Source organism: Oryza sativa, chromosome 5 (genome assembly GCF_034140825.1).
Source record: "Oryza sativa Japonica Group chromosome 5, ASM3414082v1".
Taxonomy (NCBI): domain Eukaryota; kingdom Viridiplantae; phylum Streptophyta; class Magnoliopsida; order Poales; family Poaceae; genus Oryza; species Oryza sativa.
Window position 1 is genome coordinate 17,665,344 of NC_089039.1, and position 27,624 is coordinate 17,692,967.

At 41.7% G+C, this 27,624-nt stretch overlaps 4 protein-coding genes across 13 annotated transcripts; all 4 read left to right on the forward strand.

Annotated features, from left to right (window-relative positions):
* Positions 1-724: 724 nt before the first annotated feature.
* Positions 725-6,617, forward strand: LOC4338558 (beta-glucosidase 21). Of its 2 annotated transcripts, none has more exons than NM_001420396.1 (13): positions 725-1,026; positions 1,165-1,228; positions 1,622-1,680; positions 1,938-2,013; positions 2,118-2,189; positions 4,089-4,176; positions 4,256-4,511; positions 4,625-4,740; positions 5,292-5,512; positions 5,608-5,636; positions 5,732-5,831; positions 5,952-6,039; positions 6,193-6,575. In NM_001420396.1, exons 1-13 carry the CDS (start codon positions 886-888, stop codon positions 6,425-6,427), a joined length of 1,545 nt encoding a protein of 514 aa, NP_001407325.1. In that variant the 5' UTR covers positions 725-885; the 3' UTR covers positions 6,428-6,575. The 2 variants fall into 2 exon arrangements, with proteins under 2 accessions (NP_001407325.1, XP_066166335.1); XM_066310238.1 differs by having other exon boundaries at positions 777-1,026; positions 5,732-5,835; positions 5,956-6,039; positions 6,193-6,617.
* A 1,723-nt stretch (positions 6,618-8,340) lies between these two features.
* On the forward strand, positions 8,341-11,083 carry LOC107280963 (protein FAR1-RELATED SEQUENCE 5-like). Its single transcript, XM_066310906.1, has 3 exons — positions 8,341-8,431; positions 8,493-10,389; positions 10,473-11,083. The coding sequence occupies exons 1-3, from the start codon at positions 8,341-8,343 to the stop codon at positions 10,576-10,578; spliced, it is 2,094 nt and encodes a 697-aa protein (XP_066167003.1). The 3' UTR covers positions 10,579-11,083.
* A 1,330-nt stretch (positions 11,084-12,413) lies between these two features.
* Positions 12,414-14,184, forward strand: LOC107276378 (beta-glucosidase 20-like). Of its 2 annotated transcripts, XM_026025323.2 has the most exons (4): positions 12,535-12,779; positions 13,207-13,306; positions 13,487-13,574; positions 13,730-14,184. In XM_026025323.2, the coding sequence occupies exons 1-4, from the start codon at positions 12,660-12,662 to the stop codon at positions 13,962-13,964; spliced, it is 543 nt and encodes a 180-aa protein (XP_025881108.1). In that variant the 5' UTR covers positions 12,535-12,659; the 3' UTR covers positions 13,965-14,184. The 2 variants fall into 2 exon arrangements, 1 of the variants encoding a protein (XP_025881108.1); XR_003242221.2 differs by lacking the exon at positions 13,207-13,306 and having other exon boundaries at positions 12,414-12,779.
* Positions 14,185-16,067: 1,883 nt separating this feature from the next.
* Positions 16,068-22,984, forward strand: LOC4338559 (uncharacterized). Of its 8 annotated transcripts, none has more exons than XM_015784545.3 (6): positions 16,068-16,184; positions 18,980-19,286; positions 20,040-20,347; positions 20,427-20,474; positions 21,579-21,979; positions 22,358-22,984. In XM_015784545.3, the coding sequence occupies exons 2-6, from the start codon at positions 18,988-18,990 to the stop codon at positions 22,691-22,693; spliced, it is 1,392 nt and encodes a 463-aa protein (XP_015640031.1). In that variant the 5' UTR covers positions 16,068-16,184; positions 18,980-18,987; the 3' UTR covers positions 22,694-22,984. The 8 variants fall into 8 exon arrangements, with proteins under 8 accessions (XP_015640031.1, XP_015640036.1, XP_015640033.1 ...); XM_015784550.3 differs by having other exon boundaries at positions 21,582-21,979; XM_015784547.3 differs by having other exon boundaries at positions 18,983-19,286.
* The last annotated feature ends 4,640 nt before the right edge of the window (positions 22,985-27,624 follow it).

Genomic DNA, 27,624 nt, shown 5'->3' on the forward strand with positions numbered 1-27,624 from the left:
AAAACTCGACGCTTCCCCTACCTGGCGCGCCAACTGTCGAAACATGATTTCGGCAATAATAAAAAGGGGTAGCGCACGAGACCTAAAAGTGGATGGATGCAGAGACAAAGGATTTAGACAGGTTCAGGCCCTCTCAATGAGAGGTAATACCCTACTCCTGTTTGGGGATTTGAATCCACCGGGTGTGTATTGATCTGACGATCAAGTTGTCTCATGCCCCCTAGAGGGCTTCCTGCCCACCTTATATAGGATGGGGGGCAGGATTACAAGATAGAAACCTTAACCAATACGGTATAGGTTTCCTAAATCTAATTTACAATATTATCAAACCAGGACTTTAGGCTGTTCCGTAATATATAAGGAAACGTAATACCCGAGTCATGATCTATTACATATTCCATAGATATAAGTTATCCCCTATGACTAGTCGGATAACCATGCCGTATGGGTATGGGGTACCCATAATATCCACAAGACTACATCTCTTTAATTCGCGATCTCATTTGACTCTAAACTATAATAGTTTCTTCGAAGTTTTCAATTATTAAGAAAAAAGAAAGACATTGGAGTAAACAATTATAAAACTACAGTTGTCCTTTTTATTGCCCGATTCGATCTGCCTACCCAAATCGGCACTATGTCTTTATCTGTCATCATCCCAGTTGACTTAATTACCAGTTTTCTCCTCGCGAAGCACGCGACTAATATTAACGAATTAATGACAGAGAACCCTGATCAGTTCTTAAATATAAATCCAACCTCCATATCCACCTGTAGATCGATATACGCGCAGCCAAATAAAAGATACTCCATAAATGGAAAGAGAAGACTGATCGACGAAGGAGAAGGAGAAGAAGCATCATCTGCACATCCGGAGAGAACGCGATGGAGCGTCCTCTGCATCTTCTGCTCGTCTTCCTCTCCTCGCCATGGCTGCTGCTGCTGCAAGGCGTGAGCTCGCTGCAGTTCACGCGGGATGACTTCCCCCACGACTTCGCGTTTGGAGCTGGGACTTCGGCTTACCAGGTAATACGTGTATGTATGTATAGGAGAGATGATTCTGAATTTTCTCTGAATTTCCTGCCTGATTCTGAATTACAAAGGACAGGCTTGACATGCATGCATGTGTATGTTTCATTTGGTTGGTCGTTTTGGATTTTGCAGTATGAGGGGGGAGCTGCTGAGGATGGGAGGACCCCAAGCATCTGGGACACCTACACACATTCAGGTATGGCTTATGAGCACTCGCAATAATCTCTCTCTGATTTTTTTTATTTGAACGAAACTCTCTCTGAATTTGGATTATTGAAAGAATTCTCTGGGGGTTTCGATTGGTCTACTGCCAAATTGCTTCCTAACCAATGTTAGCTTTCTTCCATTGTCTAAAAGATTGGTATGCTAGTTTGGAGTTCAACGTAAAATCGATCCTTTTCCTTTTCAGATAGCTCGACAATTTTTGTAGATGGAAGTACATGATAAATTGTTTAAGTGAGTTTTTATATATTAATGCTGAAAATAAGTAGGCATGATAATGTTTTTTACCTATGTCAATTTGACTTGTCAAGTTGCTTCCATTATTAAAAGAAAAAAAGTCAATTTGACACGTGGTCTGCTGCATCAGGGAGGCATCCAGAAGATGAAACAGGTGATGTGGCCTCTGATGGCTACCATAAGTACAAGGTATGATTCGATAAAAAAAGAACATACTCCCTCCGTTACATGAAAAACCAATCTAATACTGGATGCGACACATTATAGTACTGTAAATCTAGACAGAGGCTTGCCTAGATTCGTAGTACTAAGATGTGTCACATCTAGTATTAGGTTAATTTTTATCGGACAGAGGGTGTATATTAGTTGGATCACCTATGGATTTTAAAAATTCTAAGAAATCTCTTTACGTTTGTAACCTTTGTTCATTCCGGATTTTTCTATAGGAAGATGTCAAGCTAATGAGTGAGATAGGCCTAGAGGCTTATAGGTTCACCATTTCTTGGTCAAGGCTCATTCCTAGTATGGCAACTACATATCAAGTTTCTATTCTCCGTACCGTATCATCAGTGATGATGTGTTATCTTCCTCACCACATGTTCTGATTTTAAGTTTGGACAATCCAGGTGGAAGAGGAGCGGTTAATCTAAAGGCGCTGCAATTTTACAACAGTATGATAAATGAGCTAGTGAAAGCAGGCAAGTATACCTTGATTCCATCAAATATATTGAGGATATAAGTTGGGGATTGAACTGCTTATGCATTGTGTTAGTATGTACGAGGGAGATTGAGAGAGATTTCACGCAGCTCAAGCGCAGTGCTGGCTGGATTTCGATTAAATAGCCGTTTGAATAAATACTGGAAATTGAATATACTTGCTATACAAATCATACTCAAGGAGGGTAGTTGAAGGGAGAGTTTGGTCCCTCATCCATTAGCCCTAGCTGCTGCAACCCCCTTCATTCACCTCGTCACTAGCTGCCAAAGGGAGCCATTGTTCCCCAATTGATGAGCAAAGAAGGTGCCGGAGCCACCCAAACCCGTAGAAGCCATAGGAGACATTCGAGCAAGGGCGGCAGGAGAAGCGACGTATCATGGTGGGACGGTGTGTGCAGTTGGCATGTGGCGAATGAGTCGAATCGTCAAGTGACCAAACATAGAGACTAGACCTGAAATCCTAGAATAATTGTCTCCGTAATCCTTTGGTCATAATGTCAGTGAATTGGTGTGATAAGGGAACGCGGGGAACATGAACATGACCAATGGCCACCTTTTCACTAATGAAGCGAATGCCGATCTCAATATGCTTTGTACGCTTGTGCTGAACCAGATTAGTGGAGAGGTAGATGGTGTTCCCATTGTCACAGAAGACAACGGTGACAGAGGAGAGAGGAGCATGTAGCTCACAAAGCAGCCGACGAAGCCAACAACATTCGGTGATGGCGGTAGGCAATAGCTCGATATTTGGCCTTGGCACTAGAGCAGGAGACCATGGCCTACCTAGTCGGTGTCGGTGTAGTCAATGAGCGACATTGTCGTAGTAGCATGAAGAACCGAGTCATGGCCAAGTATCCCTATGACATATCGTAGGATGCGCTTGATCAAGGCAAGTTTACAAAGACACACCTACTGGATGGCATAGGGGAGGTTAGGCCGAGTTAGAGTGAGGTACTAATTAAAGCGCCCTAGTAAGGCGTACTAATCAAATCCGGAAAGTTGCATTTACATAGAATCGAGTAGAAGTACTTGCTGTATAAAATCCTACTAAATCAATCAAGTACATAAAATTGAGTTAGGTCTAAGGGCATATATTAAGTATAGAATATGGAAAAAGACTAAAATGCCAACACATACCCTTAACAACCCCACTTAGATGCAATGTGATGCAATAAAATTGCACTTGAAAGGTAAAATAAACAAAAGACTAAACACTGGGACAAATCCAAAGTCCATGTTTGGGAACGAGAGGGAGAGATGGGCGCGGTCGAGCCAAAGAGGAGACGTTGGTTATGTGCTCATGTGAAGTAGAAGCCAGTCGACTCAGGTGCGGTGGCACGAGGAAGGTCATATTAGATCAAGAAGGGTCCGAGGCGATAAACAGACGTACCTGCTGCTTGACGACGAAGATGAACTACGTGACTAAGAAGGACAATCGAAAACGAGAAGAAGATTGCTCCCGGGTAATCGCTCCTCCCAGGAGCAAACGACGACAGAAGTGTTAGAGCTGCTAAGGTTTGGGTCATTTAGGATCTCTGCTTTAGTACCATGTCAAATATTAACGATAGAAGTTTGGGATTAAACTGCATATGTATTGTACTAAGCCTAATGGACATATACTGATCAGTACAATAGATGGGAAAAGACTCAAATACCCACACATACCCTTAACAGATTCTCCTATCAATTTTAACCTATCTTCAATTGCACGTATACTTGCCCTCTGAAAAGAAAGGTAGTCTCAAAATGAAACTAATGTGCATTCACTAATGTACACTTACGTAATCACCTATAACAGAGTCATCAATTTTAATAAAAATATGATGAATGGTAAGTAACATATGATGAGATCAGCCTTTCTATTTCTAATTCATGAACAGGTATTCAGATACATGTTGTCATGTATCACATGGACCTTCCTCAAAGTCTTCAAGATGAGTATGGTGGGTGGATTAGCCCCAAAATTGTGTAAGCACTGAGCAATAATTTCATAATCATGAATTATAGGAGTCATCAGAAAGTTAATCCTCTTGCCTTTGTGTTGTAGAGATGACTTCACAGCATATGCTGATGTGTGCTTCCGCGAGTTCGGTGACAGAGTTGTGCATTGGACAACTGTACTTGAACCAAATGCAATGGCTCAAGCTGGCTATGACATGGGGATTCTGCCGCCTAACCGTTGCTCATATCCATTTGGCAGCAATTGTACAGCTGGAAATTCCAGTGTTGAGCCATACTTGTTTATACACCATAGCCTGCTAGCTCATGCTTCAGCTGTTAGACTTTACAGGGAGAAGTACAAGGTGGGTATGCATTACAATCTGAACTTTTCTGCTTCTTCTGAATATCTTTTGAAAATTTCTGTGTGTTCTAAATTATTTTTATGAATTGAAGAAACTGAATTTAACTGTTTCAGGTTGCACAGAAGGGCATTATTGGCATAAATATATACTCCATGTGGTTCTACCCATTCACAGATTCAGCTGAAGAAATTGGTGCCACTGAAAGGGCAAAGAAGTTCATTTATGGCTGGTATTGTCATGTTATATATAATATCTCTTAGTGTATTACTATATGCATACTCCTCACTTTAATTACTGTTCCTATAGCATTTCAAGTTCAAGTTAATTATTTGTTAATAGTGGAAATATGGGGAAAATCTGACACGATAATTAGAATGGGGAAAATACATGCCTCTCCAGAACAAAGTTATCTCTTGTGTTCCCTCTTGATTTGGTTGTAAGTTGTTACCAGCCACTTCAGTGAACTCTACTGTTATTGCATCTTACTATAATTTTTATATTTCTCACTGTATTACTAAATTCACTCCTCAGTTTACCCTACCTTTGAACTTTCATGTTCAAGTTAATTATTTGTTCATAGTAGAAATATGGGGAAAGTCTGACAAAACGATAATTACCCAGGGGAAACACATGCGGCACTCTAGTACAATTCTAGTGTTCCTTGTAGATTTGGTTGTAAGCTTATTAACAGTCAATTCGGTGAATTCTACTGTTATTGCATCCTTAATTTTCATAGTTGACTCTGAATCCCGACATTGTGTCATGTAACCAAATTTGCAGGATCTTGCATCCTTTGGTGTTCGGAGATTACCCAGATACCATGAAGAAGGCCGCTGGTTCCCGCCTTCCGATCTTCTCTAACCATGAATCTGAGATGGTTACTAATTCGTTCGACTTCATTGGATTGAATCATTATTCCTCAGTCTACACGAGCAATAATAATAACGTAGTAAAGGCACCGTTACAGGACTTGACTGCTGACGTTGCTACTTTGTTCAGAGGTTGAAAATTCATATGGATATGCTTTTATTGTGCATATATTTTAAAAGTATATGAAGTTCACTCATTTTGCGTGTGTGTGTGTATGTGTTTGCAGTGACCAAGAATGACACACCTACTCCAGTGGTGATAACCGATATTACTATTTTTGCTGAAAACTACTGAACTTATCGTAACTTCTGCAGGCTGTAAAATGGTTTTGCTTGTTGCTCTTGAAACAGTTTGTACCAGGAACCATAGTAGATCCTCGGGGGCTAGAGCATGCACTTAAATATATTCGGGAAAAGTACGGAAATTTGCCGATTTATATCCAGGAAAATGGTTAGTTCAATCCCTTCAATTATGTAGCACTCGCAGAGTCTCAGCTGTTAACTTTAAGGTTCAGAAAAATATGATTTATAGCTCATATTCTGTCACTAATTTCACTTGGCATTGCATCAGGCAGTGGATCATCAAGTGAAACCCTGGATGATGTGGAGAGGATTAACTACTTAGCAAAATACATCGCAGCCACACTGAAAGCCATCAGGTGCTTAAGCCTTGTGCTTCACTAACTGATCTACTCTTTCTCTAGTAGAATATTTCCATATACTCTAAGTACACATCTCTCCCTAATCATAAGATTTCACTCGTGGATCTTAATACTGAATGACTCATCGATGGATCGATCGATTGATTGTAGGAGTGGTGCCAATGTGAAGGGGTACTCCATGTGGTCATTTGTTGATCTCTACGAGCTCTTTGGTGGTTACTCCACTTGGCATTTTGGCCTTGTTGCTGTCGATTTCGACAGCGAAAAACGGAGAAGGCAGCCGAGACGCTCTGCTAGCTGGTATTCAGAGTTCCTGAAGAACAATTCAGTCATCAGGGTGGAGGAGGATGGTTTTGTCTCTGCAGCCTCTCATGCTCAGCTCTGAGTGCTGCCACTCTGAAACCATCCTATTCTCCTGCATTCCAGTGATATGAATATATGATGATGTATTAGAGTTCAGAGATGGAAATTGTAAAGGTGTACTACGTCTGCAAAGTGCAAACTACTCAGAGTTCATGCTGATATTATCTTCAGTTTAGAATTGTACACACAAAGTTTCAAAAGATTTTTCAAAATTTTCAGTAGAAAGCTTTTAAATTTGAGTTGAAAGCATTGAAAATTGAATTGAAAGCATCGAATTTTCGTTGATTTTTGTTTTTTGAATTTTTGAGTTCAAAGTTTAAATTTTTAGATAGAAAGTTCACTGATTTTTTTTTCAAATTTCAATCAACACTTTCCATTTGAGAAAAGAAACGCGAGTGGACGAGCTGGAACATGTGGCCCTAGCGAAGCTGTTCGTCCCCTGAAATCTATTATATTATTAAAACAGCTTTGAAAGGAGTCACTACGTTCACTGTCAGAGCTAGAAATTCCCATATTAATATGAGAAAAAGAAAAAAAAAAGAAAATGAGAGTCCAAGTAGAAGTACAATTTAAAAATAGCTGAAATTCGGAATTAAAATAAGCAATATTGAAAGAAGTTTCCATATAAGAACCCAATACGACATTAATCAAAATTCAAAATAAAAATAAAATAAAATCCAAAATTAGAAAAGGAAAGGAGAGTGCAAGTAGAAATACAATTTAAAAATAGCTGAAATTCGGAATTAAAAATAAGCAATATTGAAAGAAGTTTCCATATAAGAACCCAATACGAGATTAATCAAAATTCAAAATAAAAATAAAATAAAATCCAAAATTAGAAAAGAAAATGAGAGTCCAAGTATGAATACAATTTAAAAATAGCTGAAATTTGGAATTAAAAATAAGGAATATTAAAAGAAGAGTCTGTATAAGAACCCAATACGAGATTAATTAAAATTTAGAATAAAAATAAATAAATCCGAAATTAGCAAAAGAAAATAAAAAAAGAGTTCAAGTAGGAATACAATTTAAAATTAGCTGAAATTCGGAATTAAAAATAAGCAATATTGAAAGAAGAATCCATATAAGAACCCAATACGAGATTAATTAAAATTTAGAATAAAAAATAAAATAATATCCAAAATTAGAAAAATTAAAAGAGAGTTCAAGTAGGAATACAATTTTGAAACAACTGAAATTAAAAATAAAAAATAAAAACATTAAAAGAACACAATACGGTATTAACTAAAAGTTTTTTAAAAAATTTCTGAAATTAGAAAAAGAAAAATAAGATTTCAATTATCGAGCGACTTCTTCAATATGGTACTGCTCCGAAAAGTACTAAGCTACTATGAATCACATTTTATTAATGTTACACAGCTCTTACACATATTTTTCACTCCCTCATGACTTCAGGAACCGAATGAAGTTTTCAGACTAAAGGTCGCCGCCAACCTAATCAACACTACTCTAAATATAGTGCTTGCTGTCCACGACGACATCAGTCGTCTACATTCAGAAAATTTGTCCACATCTCAAGTTACAATGAAGCTTCGAAGCCAATTAGTGACATCTTTGAAACACTGTATTTCCATCTAGGGAACGTATCAGGTGGAAACCAGGGAAGCTGTGCAAACTTGCAAACTCTCAATCACATCCACAGGATGAGCATCCAATGGCTAGGGACAGAGATGGGCTAAATTTGCACTTAAGCGCCCGCCATTAGCCATACTAATCTTGCTTATTTTGCAAATCACTCCCTCCCCCTAATCCCAGCGCGCACGCCGCCTGCTCGTTTCTCCCGTCCCATCCGCGAGTCGCGCCTCTTCGTTTCTCCCGTCCCATCCACGAGTCGCACGTGAGTGGCTGCCGCCGTCGTACGCGAGTCGCCGCCGACCTGGCCCTCAAGTCACAGCCGCACGCCAGCAAGTTGGCATGGAGTCCTCGCCCGCGACGCCATGGACTCCGGCACAAGGAAAGGACGTACTGCCCCACCAGAGTGGCTTTGATGATTTGATGAACTCCGGTAAGACTTTCATGTCGTCGTAATTTTCTCGAATAAGACTTGTGCATCTTCACTTTGATAGAAATTAATCCGATCGTTGCCGTGGACGGTGAACCTGTAGTCGCTGTTGATTCTGCCTACGTTGAGGCCACCGCCATGGATCATGCCGTCATCACCGTTGAGGCCGTCGACGCCGGAGTTGTAGCCCACCTTGAACAACCAAGCACACCACAGCCAACATCTTCTCCAAGTATAGCAGAAAGTTGCAAAGAACATTTGAAGCCTATGGTTGGAATGATATTTGATACACTCACAGATGTGGAGAAATTTTACAAATCGTATGCACATGAAGCTGGTTTCTCTGTTCGTGTTGGTCAGCACAAGAAGCAAAATGAGGAAATATTATTCAAGCGGTATTACTGTTCAAGGGAAGGGTACATAAAGGAGAGAGTAAAAGATGTTAGTGATGAATCCGGAAAAAAAAAAAGAAAGACACCATATATGATGGAAACCAGATGTGGCTGTGAAGCACATATTGTTGTCAAGCTTGGCAGTGATAAGAAGTATCGAATATCTTCAATGATTGGGGAGCACAGCCATGGTTTTGTGTCACCAGATAAGAGGCACTTGCTAAGATCCAACCGTACTGTTAGTGAGAGGGCAAAGAGTACTTTGTTCAGTTGTCATAAGGCTAGCATTGGCACGTCCCAGGCATTTCGACTTCTCCAAGTCAGTGACGGTGGATTTCAGAATGTTGGGTGCACACTGAGGAATTTGCAGAACTATTACCATGACCTGAGGTGCAAAATCAAGGATGCTGATGCACAAATGTTTGTGGGACAACTTGAGCGAAAGAAGGAAGTAAACCCTGCCTTCTTTTATGAGTTTATGGTGGATAAACAAGGACGACTTGTTCGTGTCTTTTGGGCAGATGCCATTTGCAGGAAAAACTATAGTGTTTTTGGTGATGTGCTTTCGGTAGATTCAACATATAGCACTAACCAATATAATATGAAGTTTGTGCCATTTACTGGAGTCAATCACCACTTGCAAAGTGTTTTCCTTGGGGCATCATTCTTGGCTGATGAAAAGATTGAGTCATTTGTATGGTTGTTTCAAACCTTTCTTAAGGCTACGGGTGGAGTAGCACCTCGTCTAATCATAACAGATGAAGATGCGAGCATGAAGGCTGCTATTGCTCAGATTCTACCAAATACAGTTCATAGACTTTGCATGTGGCATATCATGGAAAAGGTACCTGAGAAGGTCGGGCCCTCCATAAGAGAGGATGGTGAGTTCTGGGATAGATTACACAAGTGTGTTTGGGGATCCGAGGATTCAGATGATTTTGAGTCTGAATGGAATTCTATCATGGCAAAATATGGGCTCATTGGAAATGAATGGTTTTCCACAAAGTTTGATATTCGACAATCATGGATTCTGGCATACTTTATGGACATACCTCTAGCGGGAATCCTTAGTACTACATCACGATCGGAGAGCGCAAATTCTTTTTTTAACCGTTTCATTCATCGAAAATTGACCTTTGTTGAGTTTTGGCTAAGGTTTGACACAGCTTTGGAGTGCCAACGCCAAGAGGAGTTGAAAGCCGACAATATAAGTCTTCACACCAATCCAAAATTGATGACACCATGGGACATGGAGAAGCAATGTAGTGGCATATATACACATGAAGTTTTTAGTAAGTTTCAGGAACAACTCATAGTTGCAAGAGACCATTGCATTATTCAAGGGATTTCGAAGTCCGGAGATATGAAAATTGTCACCATCAGTAGCCTATTTGAAAAAGAACGAGTGGTTCAGATGAATAAGTCAAACATGTTTGGTACATGCTCGTGTAAATTATATGAGTCCTATGGCATCCCATGCCGTCATATCATACAAGTGCTTAGAGGCGAGAAGCAAAATGAGATACCATCGATTTATATTATGAAGAGATGGGAGAAAATATGTAAACGGTGAGTTTGTACGGCTGTTTTGTTTTCTATGGCTGTTTTGTTTTCTATGTGCAATAGTTTTGATCAGATCTTTAATTTCACAGAGAAATGTTCTTTGATGACGAAGGTAACCTTCTGGATGAAAAGGCTAAAGATCCTATGGAGGTGGCAATGCGGAAAAAAATTTCAGATTCACGCAACAAGTTTTAAGATCTTATCCAAATGGCCAAGAACTCTGAACAAGGGATGGAGTTTTTATATTCTAGTTTATCCGACCTTGTAGAACCTCTCCAAAAGATCATTCCTGCTGCTATAGTTAACAAACAAGATGAGTTTGAATCATTCCTTGGTAGCAAAATTCCAGATGAAGTCGAGATACATCCACCAAATATCAAGTCCAAAGGGCCATGCAAAAGAATTAAGAAGAGCAAGGAGAAGAAGGCACCAAGAAAACGCAAGTGTGGAAAATGCAAGCAAGTAGTGGATCATGATGCACGAAATTGCCCAAACAACACTGTTGGCTGATTGTAAACAACTTTTTATACTAGTGCTAATTTTCATGGTGTCAGTGAATTATATAGCATGGATTTTTGCTTGTTTTGGTACTGATCAGTGCTTGAAAAAAATCAGCATGAATGTTTCAGTGTTTTAGAGATTGTAAACACCTTGTAAAATTTCAGCATGAATTTTCAATGATATGACCCTTCTGGTAGAAGCAACTGAGATACAATTTTTCAATGTTTCAGTGTTTCAATTTCACATACAATTGCTGAATCATTAAAACACACAAGTTTATTACATAGGAGGCACCATTGCTGAATTACTAAAAAATCAGCATGAATTTTCAATGATATGAGCCTTCTAGTACAAGCAACTGAGATACAATTTTTCAATGAATTTTACACACAATGCTCCACACACAAGTTCATTACATAGGAGGTACAATTGCCATTACAGAGCCTTTTGTTCAGGCATTACAGTCCCAGACGAGGATGCCTTTTGTTCAGGCACAATTGCCATCACTCAATTTCTGATCCAGTACTAACTGAAGTCATGGCAGGACTGCCCTTGGGTGCCTGCTGCACATGTGTCACGTTGCCTCTCACTGCTCATGGAGTCCTAGTAATCGTTGGCAGTGAAGCCCCTTCTCAATTTTTGCCGGTGATGCGTAGCTTCCAGTTAAGTGCTGCTGCCGACGATGCGCCACGCTGCTGCCCGTGGCTCCAGCCATACCCTACAGAACTGGGAAGTGACGCCACCATCGAGGACATCTCCCTGGCGGCCGCCAGCAAGGCCACCTCTGACGACCACCGCATGGCTGGCGAAGCCCAACGCGGGGCTCATGAGGCGGCGCGGCGGATCTGAGGCGGCGCGGCAGATCGGAGGCTGGTTGGATCGCGAGTTGTGGGGAGACGATACAGGCGCAGGGGGCTCGGGCGCAAAACTGACGGGAGGCGGATGGCGCAGGGGGTGTTTTGCAAAACAGACAGAGGGGCTGGCGGGCGGTTTTTTGCAAATTTAGCCCATCTCTGTCCCTAGCCATTGGATGCTCATCCTGTGGATGTGATTGAGAGTTTGCAAGTTTGCACACCTTCCCTGGTTTCCACCTGATACGTTCCCTTCCATCTAAGTGTATCTATCTAAACTTTTCTATTATGCAACACTGTTTTTCCATCTAGGTTATTTCCAATCAATTATCAGCCATGTATTCAAAACTACTATCTCTATTTTCCAAGCTCCGGTCCATTGTAACATTTCTTTCAAACTGAAAGGAAGAACAAGTGCTGGATGTTACCTTACTAGGCTTAGCTTTTTTCCATCTGCGCGAAAGGAAATACGCCCGCATCACCTCAACCTTCGCCGGGCCTCAACTCTTCGCAGTGTAGCACATCGATCTTCCGGTTCTTCTCCACAACACCCACAGCACCTCATGCAGCCGCACCTACGCCACGACACCCGCAGCACCTCATGCAGCCGCATCTCCCCACCGGTGCTTCGTTTAGAACACCAGACCCATCCTTCCCTCCACCTATCGCCTCCATTGCTCCAAGGGGAGCACGAGCGGATGGAGGCGCGCTGGTTCCAGATCTAAGCGCCATCCCTCCATCCCCTGCGCCGGCGGGAGCAACGGCACGCCGCACGCGCCGATCGACCGGACCCATCCCTCCATCCCCTGCACTGGTTCCAGAGGGGAAAATCCCTATGTGTGCGCCAACAAATCGTAGAGAAAGGAAAGAAAACAAATCAGGGAGAAAGGAAAGAGATGCCTCGGTGCGACAGAAAGGAAAGAGATGGCTCGATCTGATCCCGGCGGAAATCAGAGACCCCTTCTCCCTCGATACGCGAAATTACCCCCCCGCACGCGCGTGGTACCCCGCTACCAATCCAACCTTAGCCGTGGCAGATCGACGGTAAAAATTCTGTATTTTTTAGGTTAATAAACTTCACTCGTTTTCCTTATGTGTTTCTTTTTTTTGGTAGTCACCAAGAATGACACACCTAGTCCAGAGGTGATGGCCTACTGTCTCTGCTAAGAACTACTCCCTTTGTCCTATAATATAAGGGATTTTGAGTTTTTGCTTGCACGGTTTGACCACTCGTCTTATTCAAAAATTTTGGAATTATTATTTACTTTTTTGTGACTTACTTTATTATCCAAAATACTTTACGCACAACTTTTCGTTTTTTATATTTGCATATTTTTTTTAATAAGACGAGTGGTCAAACACTATAAACAAAAACTCAAAATCCCTTATATTATAGAACGGAGGGAGTATTGAACTTAATGAAACATCCACGTATATGTAAAAGTGGTTTTGCTTGTTGCTCTTGAAACAGCTTTCACCAGGAACCACAGTAGATCCGCAGGGGCTAGAGCATGCACTTGAATATATTCGAGAAAACTATGGAAACTTGCCACTATATATCCAGGAAAATGGTCGGTAGTCCTTCAATAATCTGTAACACTCTCATAGTCACCATTTCCATTGTTTACTTGAAAGTTCAGAAATATTACTTCTAGCTCACATTCTGTCATTCATATCTATTTTTTTCAATAATGGAAGTTTTCTGTCATTAATATCTATTTTGGTGGATATAACAATTGGCATTGCATCAGGCAGTGGAACACTGGATGGAACCCTGGATGATATGGAGAGGATTGACTGCTTGGCAAAATATATAGCGGCCACACTAAAAGCCATCAGGTGCTCGAGAATTATGTTTTACTGATTCTACTCTCTCTAGTAACATTTCCAATTTCCATACACACTTAGGTACAAATCTGCACCTAATCACAAGATTTCACTCATAGATCTTACTAAGTTACCAGTGAACGACTAATTGATCCATATGATCGCAGGAATGGTGCGAATGTGAAGGGATATTCCGTTTGGTCATTCATGGATCTCTACGAGTTATTTGGTGGATATAACACTTGGCATTACGGACTTATTGCCGTCGATTTCAGCAGCGCAGAACGGAGAAGGCAGCCGAGGCGCTCTGCTAGCTGGTACTCAGACTTCCTGAAGAACAATGCTGTCATCAGGGTGGAGGATGGCTCCTCTGTCTCTGCAGCTGCTCATGCTCAACTCTGAGTGCTGCCTCTCCCAAGTCCCAAACCATATGTATTCTATTCTCCCAGTGATACGATGATGTATTTTTCAGTATTCAAAGTTGAGAAGTTGTGAAGGTGTACTACTCTGCAATGTGCAAGCTACTGGGAGTTCTTGCTGCTATATTTCTTCAGTGCAGAGTGGTGTACAAAATTTCGTTCATGATAGATAACACATAGAACGGATGATTGGTGATTGGCTACTCTATATGATAGTTTGCCACAAATTTTAAAGTGTCCCAAAGTAAATTATGCCCAAAATAAAAGACATCCTAGTATTTTTCATGTAATAATTTGTTGGGTTTAGTCCCACATCAGTAATTGATGTCAGGAGAGCACGACTTAAAAGGTGGAGGCAGTCCTCACCCATTAGACTAATCTTTTGGGTTGTGTAGTCCTATGACCTAAAGTTGTGATTCCGGTTGGGTCTATGGTGGAGCAGACCCAATATATGTGAACTGGGTGGCCCACGGTTGGTGGGCTGGGTTGCGCACTCTAACAAGTGGTATCAGAGCCCAGATTTGAAATCCGAAACGATTTCCATGGGTCACATGGGTCGATGTGACGGGGGAGATTGTTGGGTTTAGTCCCACGTCGGTAGGGTCACATGGGTCGATGTGACGGGGGAGATTGTTGGGTTTAGTCCCACGTCGGTAGTTGATGATGCGGAGCACGACTTAAAAGGTGTTGTGACGATTTGAAATCCGAAACGATTTCCATGGGTCACATGGGTCGATGTGATGGGGGAGATTGTTGGGTTTAGTTCCATGTCGATAATTGATGATGCGGAGCACGACTTAAAAGGTGTTGCGACTTCGGTTGGATATGTGGTAGAGCAGGCCTAATGTAACCATATGTACTTCAAGTGCAAATCTTCACCTATAATAATAACTTCAGAAAATCTCAGTCATGGATCTTACTGGTGATCGAATGGCTGACCAACCGATCGATTGGATCGTAGGAATGGCGTGAATTTGAACGGATACTCCATGTGGTCATTCATGGATCCCTACGAGTTGTTTGGTGCATATAACACTGGGCATTATGGACTTGTTGCCGTCGATTTTAATAGCGCAGAACGGAGAAGGCAACCGAGACGCTCGGCTAGCTGGTACTCAAACTTCCTGAAGAACAATGCTGTCATCTGGGTGGAGGATGGCTCATTTGTCTCTGCAACCTCTCATGCTCTCAACTTTGAGTGCTGCCACTCCCAAACCATCCTATTATCCCAATGATATGATTATGTATTTTTGAAAGGTGGAATGCTCTTCAAAGTGCAAACTACTCAGAGTTCTTGGTGATGCTGTCTTCAGTATAGAGTGGTATGCACAAAATTACATTAATGATAAGAACACATAAAAAGGGTGATTGGAGATTGGCTACTACCTGTGATAATTTGCCACCACATGTTTTAATAAAATGTGTTGATTGTATACCACATAGTCTCCTAAGAAAAAAAAACTCGAGACTCCTAAGAAAAATGGGACAAATACCGGTAACATGCAAGGAATCTCGTAAATTTAAAATTTTCAAAATAATTTTATATTTGGTTTTTAGGGTTTTCCCATCACCAATCCTTTTTCCACATTGCCTTTTAAATCGATAATAATAAATAAATAAAAGTTAACCTATAAATTATTTTTTTTGTTACTTCATTCATTTTCCTTTATGGCTTACCGGTTGAAGCTCAGCCGGTCAGATTCACCCTTTATATACCCTTATCTGGAAGATACTCACTCTGTTCCAAAATATAAGAACATACAAACGGATAAGTCATTTCCTACTGCTACGGATTTGGACAGGTAGGAAATGTCCCATTTGGTCATTCAGTCTTCGGTTCTTATATTTTTGGACGGAGGTAGTATAAATTTGTCTCAATTTGTGCAGGAATTGAATTGGTTCCTACGTAAAATCCTTTTAAATCTTGGGTGTGATGAGGCCTTTGAATGAATTCCTGATTCCTGAATGGAATGGAAACATAATAAATGATGAAAAGTATGGGGTTATTATTTGGCTTGGGCCGGCCCATGTAGGGGCCCAACCTAGCCGAATAAAACCCCGTTGCTTCCCTCCCTTTAAAGTCCCTAGTGTCGCCACCCACAGCCTCTCCCCCCTCTCTGACGGCGCCGCCGCACGACACGACAACCAACCGAAGCCAGCCTCTCCCGCCGCCTTCGCCGCCGCCACCGTCGCCGCCGGACAGGTACCTACCTTGCTTCCTCCCCACCCTCTTCCTTCCCCAGGTCTCGGCCATCGTATTGGCGCTTGCGGGCGCTCGCGCGGGCTCGCTAGCTGCATGCCGATCAAGAGCGAGGCGAGCATGTGTCGATCGTTGTTTGTTTTGTGTGTGTTCATTCCTGCTCTGTTCTAGCTAGCTAGGACTAGAGCGCCTGCTCTTGCTGCTTTTGGTGGCGAAGTGAAATCTTGCGACGGCCGGCGGCGGGAGATGGCCGTTGCCGTTTGTAATGGTCTGTCGGCCGCCGCCGCCGTCATATTGTATGGTATGGTATGTCGGATGGAGGCTATAGGGCGGTGGGATTGAGATTTGATCGGCGGCGGTCGAGTTCCGACTTCCGACTTCCCCCAGTAGCTAGTGCTTGTTCACGATAGCGGTGGAGCCACCTCCCCGTTGGTTCGGCCGTGCCGCCGTCTCCTCTATCGACTAGAGCCATCGTTTAGCTTATCTGCCGAATAAGCGAAACGGTATATTTTTGCAAACGAAAAGTAATTTGTCAATAAAACTTTTATATACATACGTGTTTTTAGCAATCTAAAAGCAAAAGCCGAAAAATAAACTTCGATGAAAAAAAATCTTAAAATCAACGCTAAATTTAAGGTTGAAAATTCAAATTTTAGCTGATAAGCATAAGCATAAGCGAAAAGAAGAGGCCATAGAAATTAGTCGATTATCGAAAAATGCTACTACATTAATTGTTCAGGCTTGACGAAGCCGCTGGCTCTGCCACTCTCCTGTCCATGGAGATGTTACTAGTATCCTTCCGGTTAATTACTGGGTATATAGCTAGATATACTCCATATACTGGGAGGTTTTGGCAAAGCTAAGCTAGCTAGGTTCTTTATAGAAAAATAAATGGAAATGAAAAAGAAAATCAGTTCTTTGTATTGCCGATTTGGTTTTGGTTGCGCGTTTCATATTCCGTGCTCTTTGTTGTGCCGCAGCTGCCTGGTTGAGATTCAATTGCAACCTTACGAAAAAAAATGCGAGATCTTTTGCCAGCTGCGCGCTGATCGATCGGCAAGCTTGGATTTCTTGGCTGCCCCGTGCGACTTGCGTTGCATCCATGAGCCTGTTAATTTCATCGTTAAATTTCTCTGGGCATTATTCCTCCCATTATTCCACCTGTAGCTGAAGCTACTAGTTAGTACTACCCTTGTAAACCTTGTTTGGTTAGACTAATAGTATTAGGAACTCACCTCATATATTTCTTTTCTTCTCCTGAATAGCATTGCTGTTACGTTCAGAAGTTCAGTCTGCCAGCCCTTTCTGCTCGAAAATCCATTTTTGCCCAGTACTCCGTACCTTTTTTTTTGGTTCAGATAGCCTCTATCCAAAAAGGGAAAAAGAGAAAAGAAAAGAAATCCATGGGCTTGTAAGGCGCGGCCCAAATAGGCCCATGTGAGAGGCCCATTAGGGTTACTCGTATTGCGTGCGCCACCGCATGCGTCTCTCTTGGCTTGTTTTTCTTCTTTTTTTTTTCTCCTCCTTTTGCTGTGCTTTGGCTCGTGTTTACTCTTCTTCTTTTTCTCGCCTCCCGCGAGCTTCTCCCTCCGCTGCTCAGCTGCGGCGGCCGCCGCCACCGCCGCCGCCGCCGCCGCTAGCCCTCGCGTTTTGCACAGAGGCCAGCATTCGCCCGCGCCGCCGCTGGCTCTCTCCCTTCTCCTGCTCTGCGATATACGACGCAGCCGCAGCCGCAGCCGCCGCGGGGAGGAGCAGGAGGGAGGAGTGTGTGTGGCCGCCTTCCTCTCCTCGCCGCCACGGCGGCCGTCGCCGGAGGGAAGCGTCCGGTGCCTCTCCAACCAAGCTGGCCACTGGGTTAGTTGCGAGGACTTGGTTCCAATGTTTTTTCGAATTCGATCGCTAGCTCGGCGGGAGATAGATGAACCCCGCGTAGCTGCTCTCGTGGATCCGGTTAGTGATCCGTAGGTATCTAGACGGCAATGGCGCCACTGGGAACTGTGGAGATGTGCGTAGAGGCTCGAGTGGTGGAATACTAAGTGCTCGTGAGTAAATTTCTGGGAGGCGGTGAGCCTGTGGAAGCTTTGTGTTTCGACTGCTTGCTAGAAGAAATGGAGGATTAAGTCTGGTGTAGAATAGCTCCATCTGTGATATATATTTAGAGGGTTGATTTATCTGAATCTTGAGCCATTTGCAATGTGGATAATTCAGAGGTGTCTACATTTCAGTTTGTTTTTTATGCTGTTGCTACTTAGACCTAGATGGTGTGAGTTCACTTGCATCTACTTGTAGAGGCTGTTTCAGTTGTAGGTGTCCATAGGTCCATCATTAGCGAGGTAACTTTGTGTCACAATGTTATTTTTTTTTACATAAGTCTCACAATGTTATTACGGGTGTTTCTTTTCTAAGTGCTATTTTCCAATGTACAGTGAAGTGTGATGTGGATGAAGATATTATATTTTTTTTTAATATTCCTTTATACTGCATACCTGTTGTGTGACTGTTCAGTTGGCTTTGAATAAAATTCTAGTTCAAACTGTTTGATTCGGATTGCTATTTGAGGATGATGCTATCAGTTGGCCATATTCGAATTATTCTAAATATTGAACTACTGTGGTGATTGGTTGCCAAAGTTGATAACCTAGGTCCTTGCTGTTACATGATGCAAAGATAACCATGGTCGATTGATTTCATGTCCACATATGTAGTTCAAATTTTGTCTTTCCCACATGCTACATTCCCATGTATTTGAAACATTATTTATCACAAGTTTTGCTGACAATTTCTCTTCTTAATTGTAGCAGTATAAATGGAAGTTGGTGCCAGCTCTATAATGGAGGATGCCAACGGAGTAGTCGATTTGGATGTTGACATTGTTGGCCTAGAAAGTGGTGCTGCTTGCAGCAAATTTGTCAAAACTGAAGATCCTGATGCTACAGAGTGTTCAAGTTCTTTTGGGGACACTCTGTCAGGGTCAGAAGATGATGCAAGGCCTTCAGAGATTAGTGACATTGAGGTCGACTCACCATTCTGCCGCTATCCTGCTAATGGTGATGCTGCTGCTCTCATGGATGCAGCTGTTTCCGACAATTTGGATAGATTATTAAAGTAAGTAGATTGAGTAACTGATTACTTCCAGATCTTGCTTTTCCGCCTTCCTGTAAATCTGAAATCCATCCCTTGGGTAATCGGTTATCACCTAGCAATAGACTGGAACAGAAATAAATTCTGGAACTGCAAATCTGTTATGCATGTAATTTTTCCTTTTGCGGGCTGCTGATTACCCCTTATGCTAAAAGCGCACAACCATACTAACATAGAGTATTACTCTGTTTTATCTGCAAAGTCCAATCGTCTCTGAAGACTAATTCAAGGAGCAACCTGGCAGCCTGTCTTCTTTAGGCACCAAATCAATTTTATTTTTATATTTTGGTTCTTGTAATACATGATTTTACCGGAAATTTACTAACACTTAATCATGTAATACAATTGGCAAAAACTCTCAGATGATTGAAATATACATGGATAATATTTAAGTCATCCAAACAAGTGCCGAAGATGATAAAACAACGATAATAGCAAGGGCATCACTCGAGGAGTGCTTGCTCAGTCACTTGACTTATGGGGACAAAATAGATGAGAATGAGAATGGGTGAAAAAAGTAGGTGCGCTATGGGTTTCTCATTTAGATCTGGTTGCTGATTTGGTGCTCCAACCAGTTGGCCTGGGATTGCATTGGTTGCACGTGATATATTCCTGTGCTTAATAGTATAAGTCAAGCAATTGTTAGTTTATGTACAGTTCATAAGGAAGCATCAAGAAGGCAAAGCACATCTTACAACATTCTGTCATCCATTACAGGAAGAAACGGGTAACTGATCACTGGCGAAAGTATATCAGCCCATTAATGTGGAGATGCCAATGGTTGGAGCTACGTATGAAGGATTTGCAATCTCAAGTATCGAGATATGACAGACAACTTGCAGTACTAAAACATGAGAAGGAGTTGCAGACAAAAATGATTGAGTTGGATTGCTCCTCATCGAGATCAGTACCCTTCTCTTCTCATTGCTGCAGGAAGACTATGAAGAGGAGGAGGAGAAAGAGAAACGAGGAGAAAATGAATGCTTCATCGTACATCTCAAATCACACTGTATTCTCTTATTATGGTAAACATTGTCTTCTATTTACAAATATAAAATTACAAACTGCCATTGTGATATCAAGCTTATTGCAATCATGATGCAGAGAAAACGGAAGCAGATGCCTTTTCTATTGATGACGATGAGGACACAGGTAATACTGTTAGTTGTTTTATGATTTCAAACAAATATGATATTTCACGCATGCATAATGAAGATGGTGTTATTTTGGTTGTTCATGGATATTCACTCCCTTTTGTTAGAATTTGAATTCTCTTTTCTATTGTTCTTATTTATTAGCCGCATCATGCATCAGAGGTATTAGAAACAAAATTTTCACTAATAGACAAGTCAAAAGTAATATATTTTTTGCTTACAACTATGATTCTGCCCTTGATATAATAAGTCGATCTGTAAAACTTTTTTTTTGACTGGAAATACTGCCAGGACTGTGCCTCGCAGTGTGATTTTATAAATTGAAAAGGTTATTTACAAATTACAGAAAGAAAACAAAAAAAGATCAAAGTATCACACTGTTTGTAACCAATCAGAAACAATCTGTTTTAGTGGATCCTTCATTCTGCACAAATGCAGAAGAACCTCAGCTTTGAATAAAGCCCTCCAAGAATTGAACGAGGGAAGCTCATTGCGAAAAATTTTCCCATTCCTTTGCTTCCAAATATGCCAAGCAGCAATGAAGAAGACTTCCAAGAAACCTCTCTGATTGAACTGAATGCGAGCCAAAACCACCATTTGAAAAAATTCTAGGTCAGGATTCCATGTAATTCCCAAATGCTGCCAGCAAAGCTTACTGAAAGGGCAGAAGAAAAAAAGATGTTCTCTTGTCTCTGATATTATTCCGGCATAATTCACAAGTGAGGTCATCATTTTCCTTTGCACAATGTCGCCTATCCAACATATCTCGTGTTAAGTCTGTCTCTGAATAAAAGCCAAGCAAAAACCTTAATCTTCATTACACATTTTGTTTTCCAGATCCAGACAAAAGGCCTAGGCACATGCACATTTGAGTATGTGAGCTTATAAAACCTCTTAGCTGTGTATTTGTCAGAGTTCCAGATGAAAGACCATTCATCACCAATACCGTTCTGTAAAACTTTTGTTCTTATTATTGCATGTAGAGTTTGGTTTAACAAGTAATTTTCATATTGCCAATCAATGTGCTCTTATTAGGAGTAGAAAGATTTTGTTTTTGCTACACGTTTCAAACTAATTAAAAAACCTTGTGTTGATTGTTCAGCAGATGAAAACACCACAGTTAACAATGAAACTGATTGGCTACTTGGAATTAAGAGAGGTGAAGCTACTGTCGAGCAGATTCTTTTGAGCATTCAATCTGCTCAAGATAAAGTGCTTAGCCTGAGATCTAGTCTCAAGAAGGCAATGGCCAAAAAGAGTAAGGGAGCAATCCTTAAAGTCAACACACACATGAACGGTGCACAGAGCTCAAGTTGCTCACCAGGAAAGGGTAAAGTGCTTGAAAGATCACCAAGGGACATGTCGGATTGTGATATGGATGATGCCGCCATGCCCGAGAGTGCTCTTTCAAGTTATGGAGAAGCTAATGATATGGATATTTTTGAAAGCACCATGAGCTTATTGTCGGCTGAAGTTCCACATCAGATGGGAGAATTTCACCAGGTAAGATTGTACACCTCATTTATCTCGCACCATGACAAACTTTAATCATGAATGCTATATCATATTTAAAGGAGCTTGAGTTTCAGCTTCTTCCACCTTTTAAAATATAAACTCATCGTCTCAAAATGTTTCTGTGTGGCTCACAATTTTGTCCCAAGCATTTTTGACAGGCCTAACAAATTATGTTAGATTTAGAAGTTGTTGATGTTCAAGTTGATTGATTATGATAGTGGTTGTCTACAATTTTTTTCTGTATGCTAACAACATTTTATGTGTAACAAATTGTAGGGATGTGGAATAGCAATTAAAAAAACAGAGCTAATCAAATACATCAAATTCTGCCTTGTCTTCACATTCCTTTTATTTTGTCGCTTGCAGAGTTCTGAAGATGTATTGATTGACAATCAAGCAGCTGAGGAAGGGTATCAGAACTTTGAGGTGATCAGCCATCCATGCAAGCGCCTAAGGGTATCGGTCAAGAGAGAAAGCGGGGCGCACTCCGAGGATGAGAGTGTTGCCCCCACAGTCTCTGTGAAGAAAGAAGCTCAGGAAGAAGCCACAACCAGCTTCGGTCTCCAGGCAGCGTTTTTTAAGCCCGGCTACACAGGCAAGCGGAGAAGGAGGATGCCTAAAATTCAAAGACGAGGCGGTTCATCCGCCTCTCCTTTTTCGTCTTGGATTTCCTCTCGTATTCGTAAAAAGCGGCAATTCTAAGGGGGGACTAGCTACCTCAGACAATCGATCTTCCAGTTTAGCTTCTGATCTGAACTTTTAGTTAGATGAGATGATGACGGCAACTGCAGTTCTTTTCCCTTTCTCTTTGTACCTGATATATTAACGATGACATATGAGCAATCTGGAAATGTGGCACGATGGCTTCATCAAGTGCTTGTACGGCCAAGATCTTGCTCTTTCTTTTGCTGTTGTTGGTTATGCCTTGTGATAAGTTAACTGGATGGATACAGTGTAACTTTTGTGGACTTACTCGGATTCTTTTTGTTCCTACTTTCTCCTTTTATTTGGTGATTGGATTCGTATTCCTCCATCTACCTTGTTTTATTTATTACTTCCTCTAGTTTTAATTTATGATACCATCAACTTTAAATATACGTGTATGGTCTTTATACGCACAAGGAACACGTACAAATAAGGTATGTTGTCCAGTATTCGAAGATACTTATAGGAATAGAGTGTGCTTGTGTACGATCTTATATGGATGTGTCTACGTGCATATAAGCGTATGTATCTATGGTGTGTTTCAAACAAAAAGTTCTAAATTCAATCCGCTTTGTTCTAAATAAAAAAGAAAAACATTGTCTCAATAATATTTGAGCCGAGGCACACAACTAATTTCCCTCCTAGTTAGAGACATAAGCTTATATATCCTGTCAAGAAAAAAAGAAAAGAAATCCATAGATAGAGACGTAAACATATCGCCGCTCGACGATGCAAGAAGAGACTGCTAAACGGCCACATATGCGTACGTAAGTGTACGTATGTCGCATCCACACACCTTACCAAAAATCGATAGATATGAGACGAAATGGACAAGCTAGCAATTGGAGAGGACCACTTTGCTTTTTGATCGATCGATGTATCTGCATCGATCTGATAGTCGTGTTCTTTGTTAGTTTCCATGTGTGCATACGTCTGGCCATCGTTGCCTCTCATAGCTGTATCTCATTGCAAAAATGTATGGTCATTAATTTTCCGATATCAAGTCGTTCTCGATCGATCGATCGATCGATCATCTCTGGTTATAGCAGATTTATAGGCACATGCATTCATATATCCAATGGTCGATCTTCGCTTAAATTTTAATTAATTAGTAGAGAAATTGCTCAACTTGTGATATTAATTGTGTATGGTCCTCTAGAAGCGGCTGGCTAGCTCGATTGGATCTTCCAGCTAATCCCTTCCTTTTCAATATTTTCTTCTCGGTGTTGATTGTTACTATTACTAAGATAATAGTACCTTGCACGTTACTGCGTAAATATGTATAAATAAAAGAAAAAAAAGTACGAATTACACATTCAAACTATCGCGGTCGACCGAATTACCCCCTAAACCCGAAAATCAGACATCGTTCACCCTGAACTTTTAATATCGGACGAATTGCCCCCCTCGACTCAATCCCGAGCGGTTTTGTCCTACATGGCGTATGCGTGGCAATCCAGGCAACATTTTATTTTTTGAAAAATAGTAAGACCCATATGTCATACCCTCTCTTTCACTCTTCTCTCTCTTCACACACTCTCTCTCACGGGCAGCGCGGAGGGCAGGACCGCAGGAGGTGAGTGGCGGCGCGAGATGGCACGGGCGGGGACGAGCAGTGGGTGGGGACGGGCGGCAGGCAGTTGGTGCGGATGGCGGCACGCACGGCGGCGGTCTTGGCCGGAGCTGCATTGGCAGGGAGGTCACCGAGCTGCACGACGACTTGGCCGTCAGCAAGCGCCGCCGCCCGTCCCCGCTCTGCGAACCGCCCGTGAGAGAGAGAGAGAGTGAGTGTGTGAAGAGAAAGAAGAGTGAAAGAGGGGATATGACATGTGGGCCCACTATTTCAAATAAATAAAATACTGACTGGATTGCCACGCGTACGCCATGTAGGATAAAACCGCTCAGGATTGGATCGAGGGGGGTAATTCGTCCGGTATTGAAAGTTTAGGATGAACGATGTCTGGTTTTCGGGTTTAGGGGATAATTTGGTCGACCGCGATAGTTCGGGGGTGTAATTCATACTTTTTCCTAAATAAAATTGACATAATAAAATTTGTGAGATAATATTAGGACAGATTGGATATTTGTGTGTGTAAAATATAGTACAGCTTAAGTAAACGAAGAAATGAATAAATTTGAAAATTCAACTTATTTAAACTTAATTTATATGCATTCATATTCGGGATTGTGCACTTTTGTTTTAATAAGTTTAACTGGTTTAAATTTTTGGGATACAATCACATAGGTTAAGTACTTACTCACAGATTCATTATTACTTTGAAAAAGAAAGGTCAACATTTGAAGGTAAATGATATCCAATGACTTGCATTTTAAAACATAAGTACTCCGTAGTATATATGGTGCTCCGAGTATAGTTGTTCTTTCACTAGGACAAGTGAAGTTGCATCGATGCAGAAAAGAGATGATTAAGAAACAAAGGCGCAATTTCGATGTCTTATTCATTTGCACGGCATGGGGTATCTGGCTGCAAAGGAATGATAGAATCTTCAATATAATGGGGGTGTATAGCACGGTCATGCAGGTGGTTGACTCCATCGTCATCACGTGCAAGGCTTTTGATGAAGCCCGAAACCCAGAGTGTTTAGATGATCCGTCGATATATTTTGTTGCTAGTTGCATTACACTTCCTCAAAATTCTTGTATCCTCCTCTTGATCCCTGGGCTCTTTTGATCCTTGTAAAATGTGTGTTGTGAACTTTTCTTTCTCTCTTCCTTTAATGAAATTGACAGAGCTCCTGTCCTTACCCCTCGACAAAAAGTGAAGTTGCATCAACAATCTCATGACATCTCATACATATAACATAGTAGTGGAGGTAGTATATTTTTTCAAATAACTCATGCACGCCACACACCCACAAAGTGCGCCTCTCTTAATACATATTAAGAGATGGATACCGACATTAAAAACCATCATATCACTAAATTTGTATGTTACAGAGGATATACTCGTGCGTATGTATCTGAACTATGTTAAGGCTGAGTTCTTAGTTGAGGTTCCAACTCATCTCCTTTTCCACGTGTATGTTTTTCAAACTGCTAAACAGTGTGTTTTTTTTTAAGTTTTCTATACGAAAGTTGCTTTAAAAAATCATATTAATCTACTTTTTTTAAAAAAATAGATAATACTTAATTAATTTTGTACTAATGAGTTGCTCCGTTTTTATGTGCGTGAGGGATTAATTCCCAACAAGTGTCAAACAAAACCTAAAAGATGTTGGTGGTGGTGGTGGTTCTGCCACTCCCACCTACTTCATCTGTCGCAAAAAGAAGTCCAATCCTGGATATAAACCTGAACACACACATATATCTAGGTTCATATTTAGAATTGGACCTTTTTTTTTTTTGGGACGAAGGGAGTATTTGATAAGTGGGAGGGCCACCATCTATCTTTTAGGCCCATCATTGTTAACCAACAATGCACTAGAGTGAGAAACTCTATTTGCTTCATATACAACACTCTTTATCCTATCATCGTTAATCAAAACGTGAAAGTGATGATTTAGTTTTAATCAGCTCATCTAACATTATTAAAGCCCACCATAATGCATGGGTATTTTACTAGTAATTATAAAAATCAGAATTTGAACCATCTTCAACCTTACAAAAATCCCTAAGGCTTTGTTCGTTGGGGGGAGATGGGAACCTTAAACTCCTGCGTTGGAGCGGTCCATTAGCGCGTAACACTACTACAAAAAGGGTCATTGGTGCCAGTTGGGAACCGGCTATAAGTGCCGGTTTTCCAACCGGCACCTATTGGTCGGCACCAATAATATAAACCGGCACCTTTAGCTTTGCTCGAGCCAAAAAAAAAAAGAGAGCCGGCTCGAATCAAGCCGAACTCACTGAGCACCGTAGCCATGCGCCCAAACCCAAATCCCCAAATCATCCACAAATCGTCACCAAAATTGATTGTCATCATAGATAATCATTCACAAATCGTCACCAAAATCGATCAAAACATCTAATAAAAAATCTACAAAGAAGAGATGAGGGAGGAAGAGGGGCTGGCCGCCGGCGGGCCCCTCTTGTGCCGCCGCCCGCTGCCTCCCCTCCGGCCAGATCCGGTGGAGGGGAGGACGTCGCCGCCACCCGCTGCCTCCCCTCCCGCCAGATCGGGCAGAGGGGAGGGCGCCGCCGCCGGCCGTCGCCCGATGCCTCCCATCACGCCACCGCCGAAGCCCGTCGCCCGCCGCCTCCCCTCCCGCCGGATCCGATGGAGGGGAGGGCGCCGCCGCCGCCGAAGCCCGTCGCCTGCTGCCTCCCCTCCCGCCGGATCCGGTGGAGGGGAGGGCGCCGTCGCCGGCCGTCGCCCGCCGCCTCCCATCACGCCGCCGCCGAAGCCCGTCGCCGGCCGCAGAGAGAAGACGAGAGAGAGAGACGAGAACCAAGGGAGGAGGCGAGAGAAGGCGAGAGAGAGATAGAGGCTTGGCTCGGCTCGGTTTAGAAAGATGACGGTTTTTTTAAAAAAACCGACACCTATAATTTATTATAGGTGTCGGTTCTGAAGAAGAACCGATACCTATAGTATAGGTGTCGGTTTTTTAACCGGCACCTATATTATATTAAAGGTGTCGGTTTTTTTTTAAAAACCGGCACTTATGTTATAGGTGTCGGTTCTTCTTTAGAACCGGCACCTATAGTTGTTTAAATGTGTCGGTTTTATGTGTTTTCAGTCTATATAGGAGGGAAAAGCATTATAGGTGTCGGTTTTAGCTGTTTCGGCACCTATAGCGCCGATCTCTATGAGCTTTTTTTAGTAGTGTGATTAATTAAATACTAGCTAACTTTTTTTTCAAAAAGGGATCAATATGATTTTTTAAGCAACTTTCTTATAGAAACTTTTTATAAAAAACACATCGTTTAGCAGTTTGAAAAGCGTGCGCGCGGAAGACGAGGAAGAGGAGTTG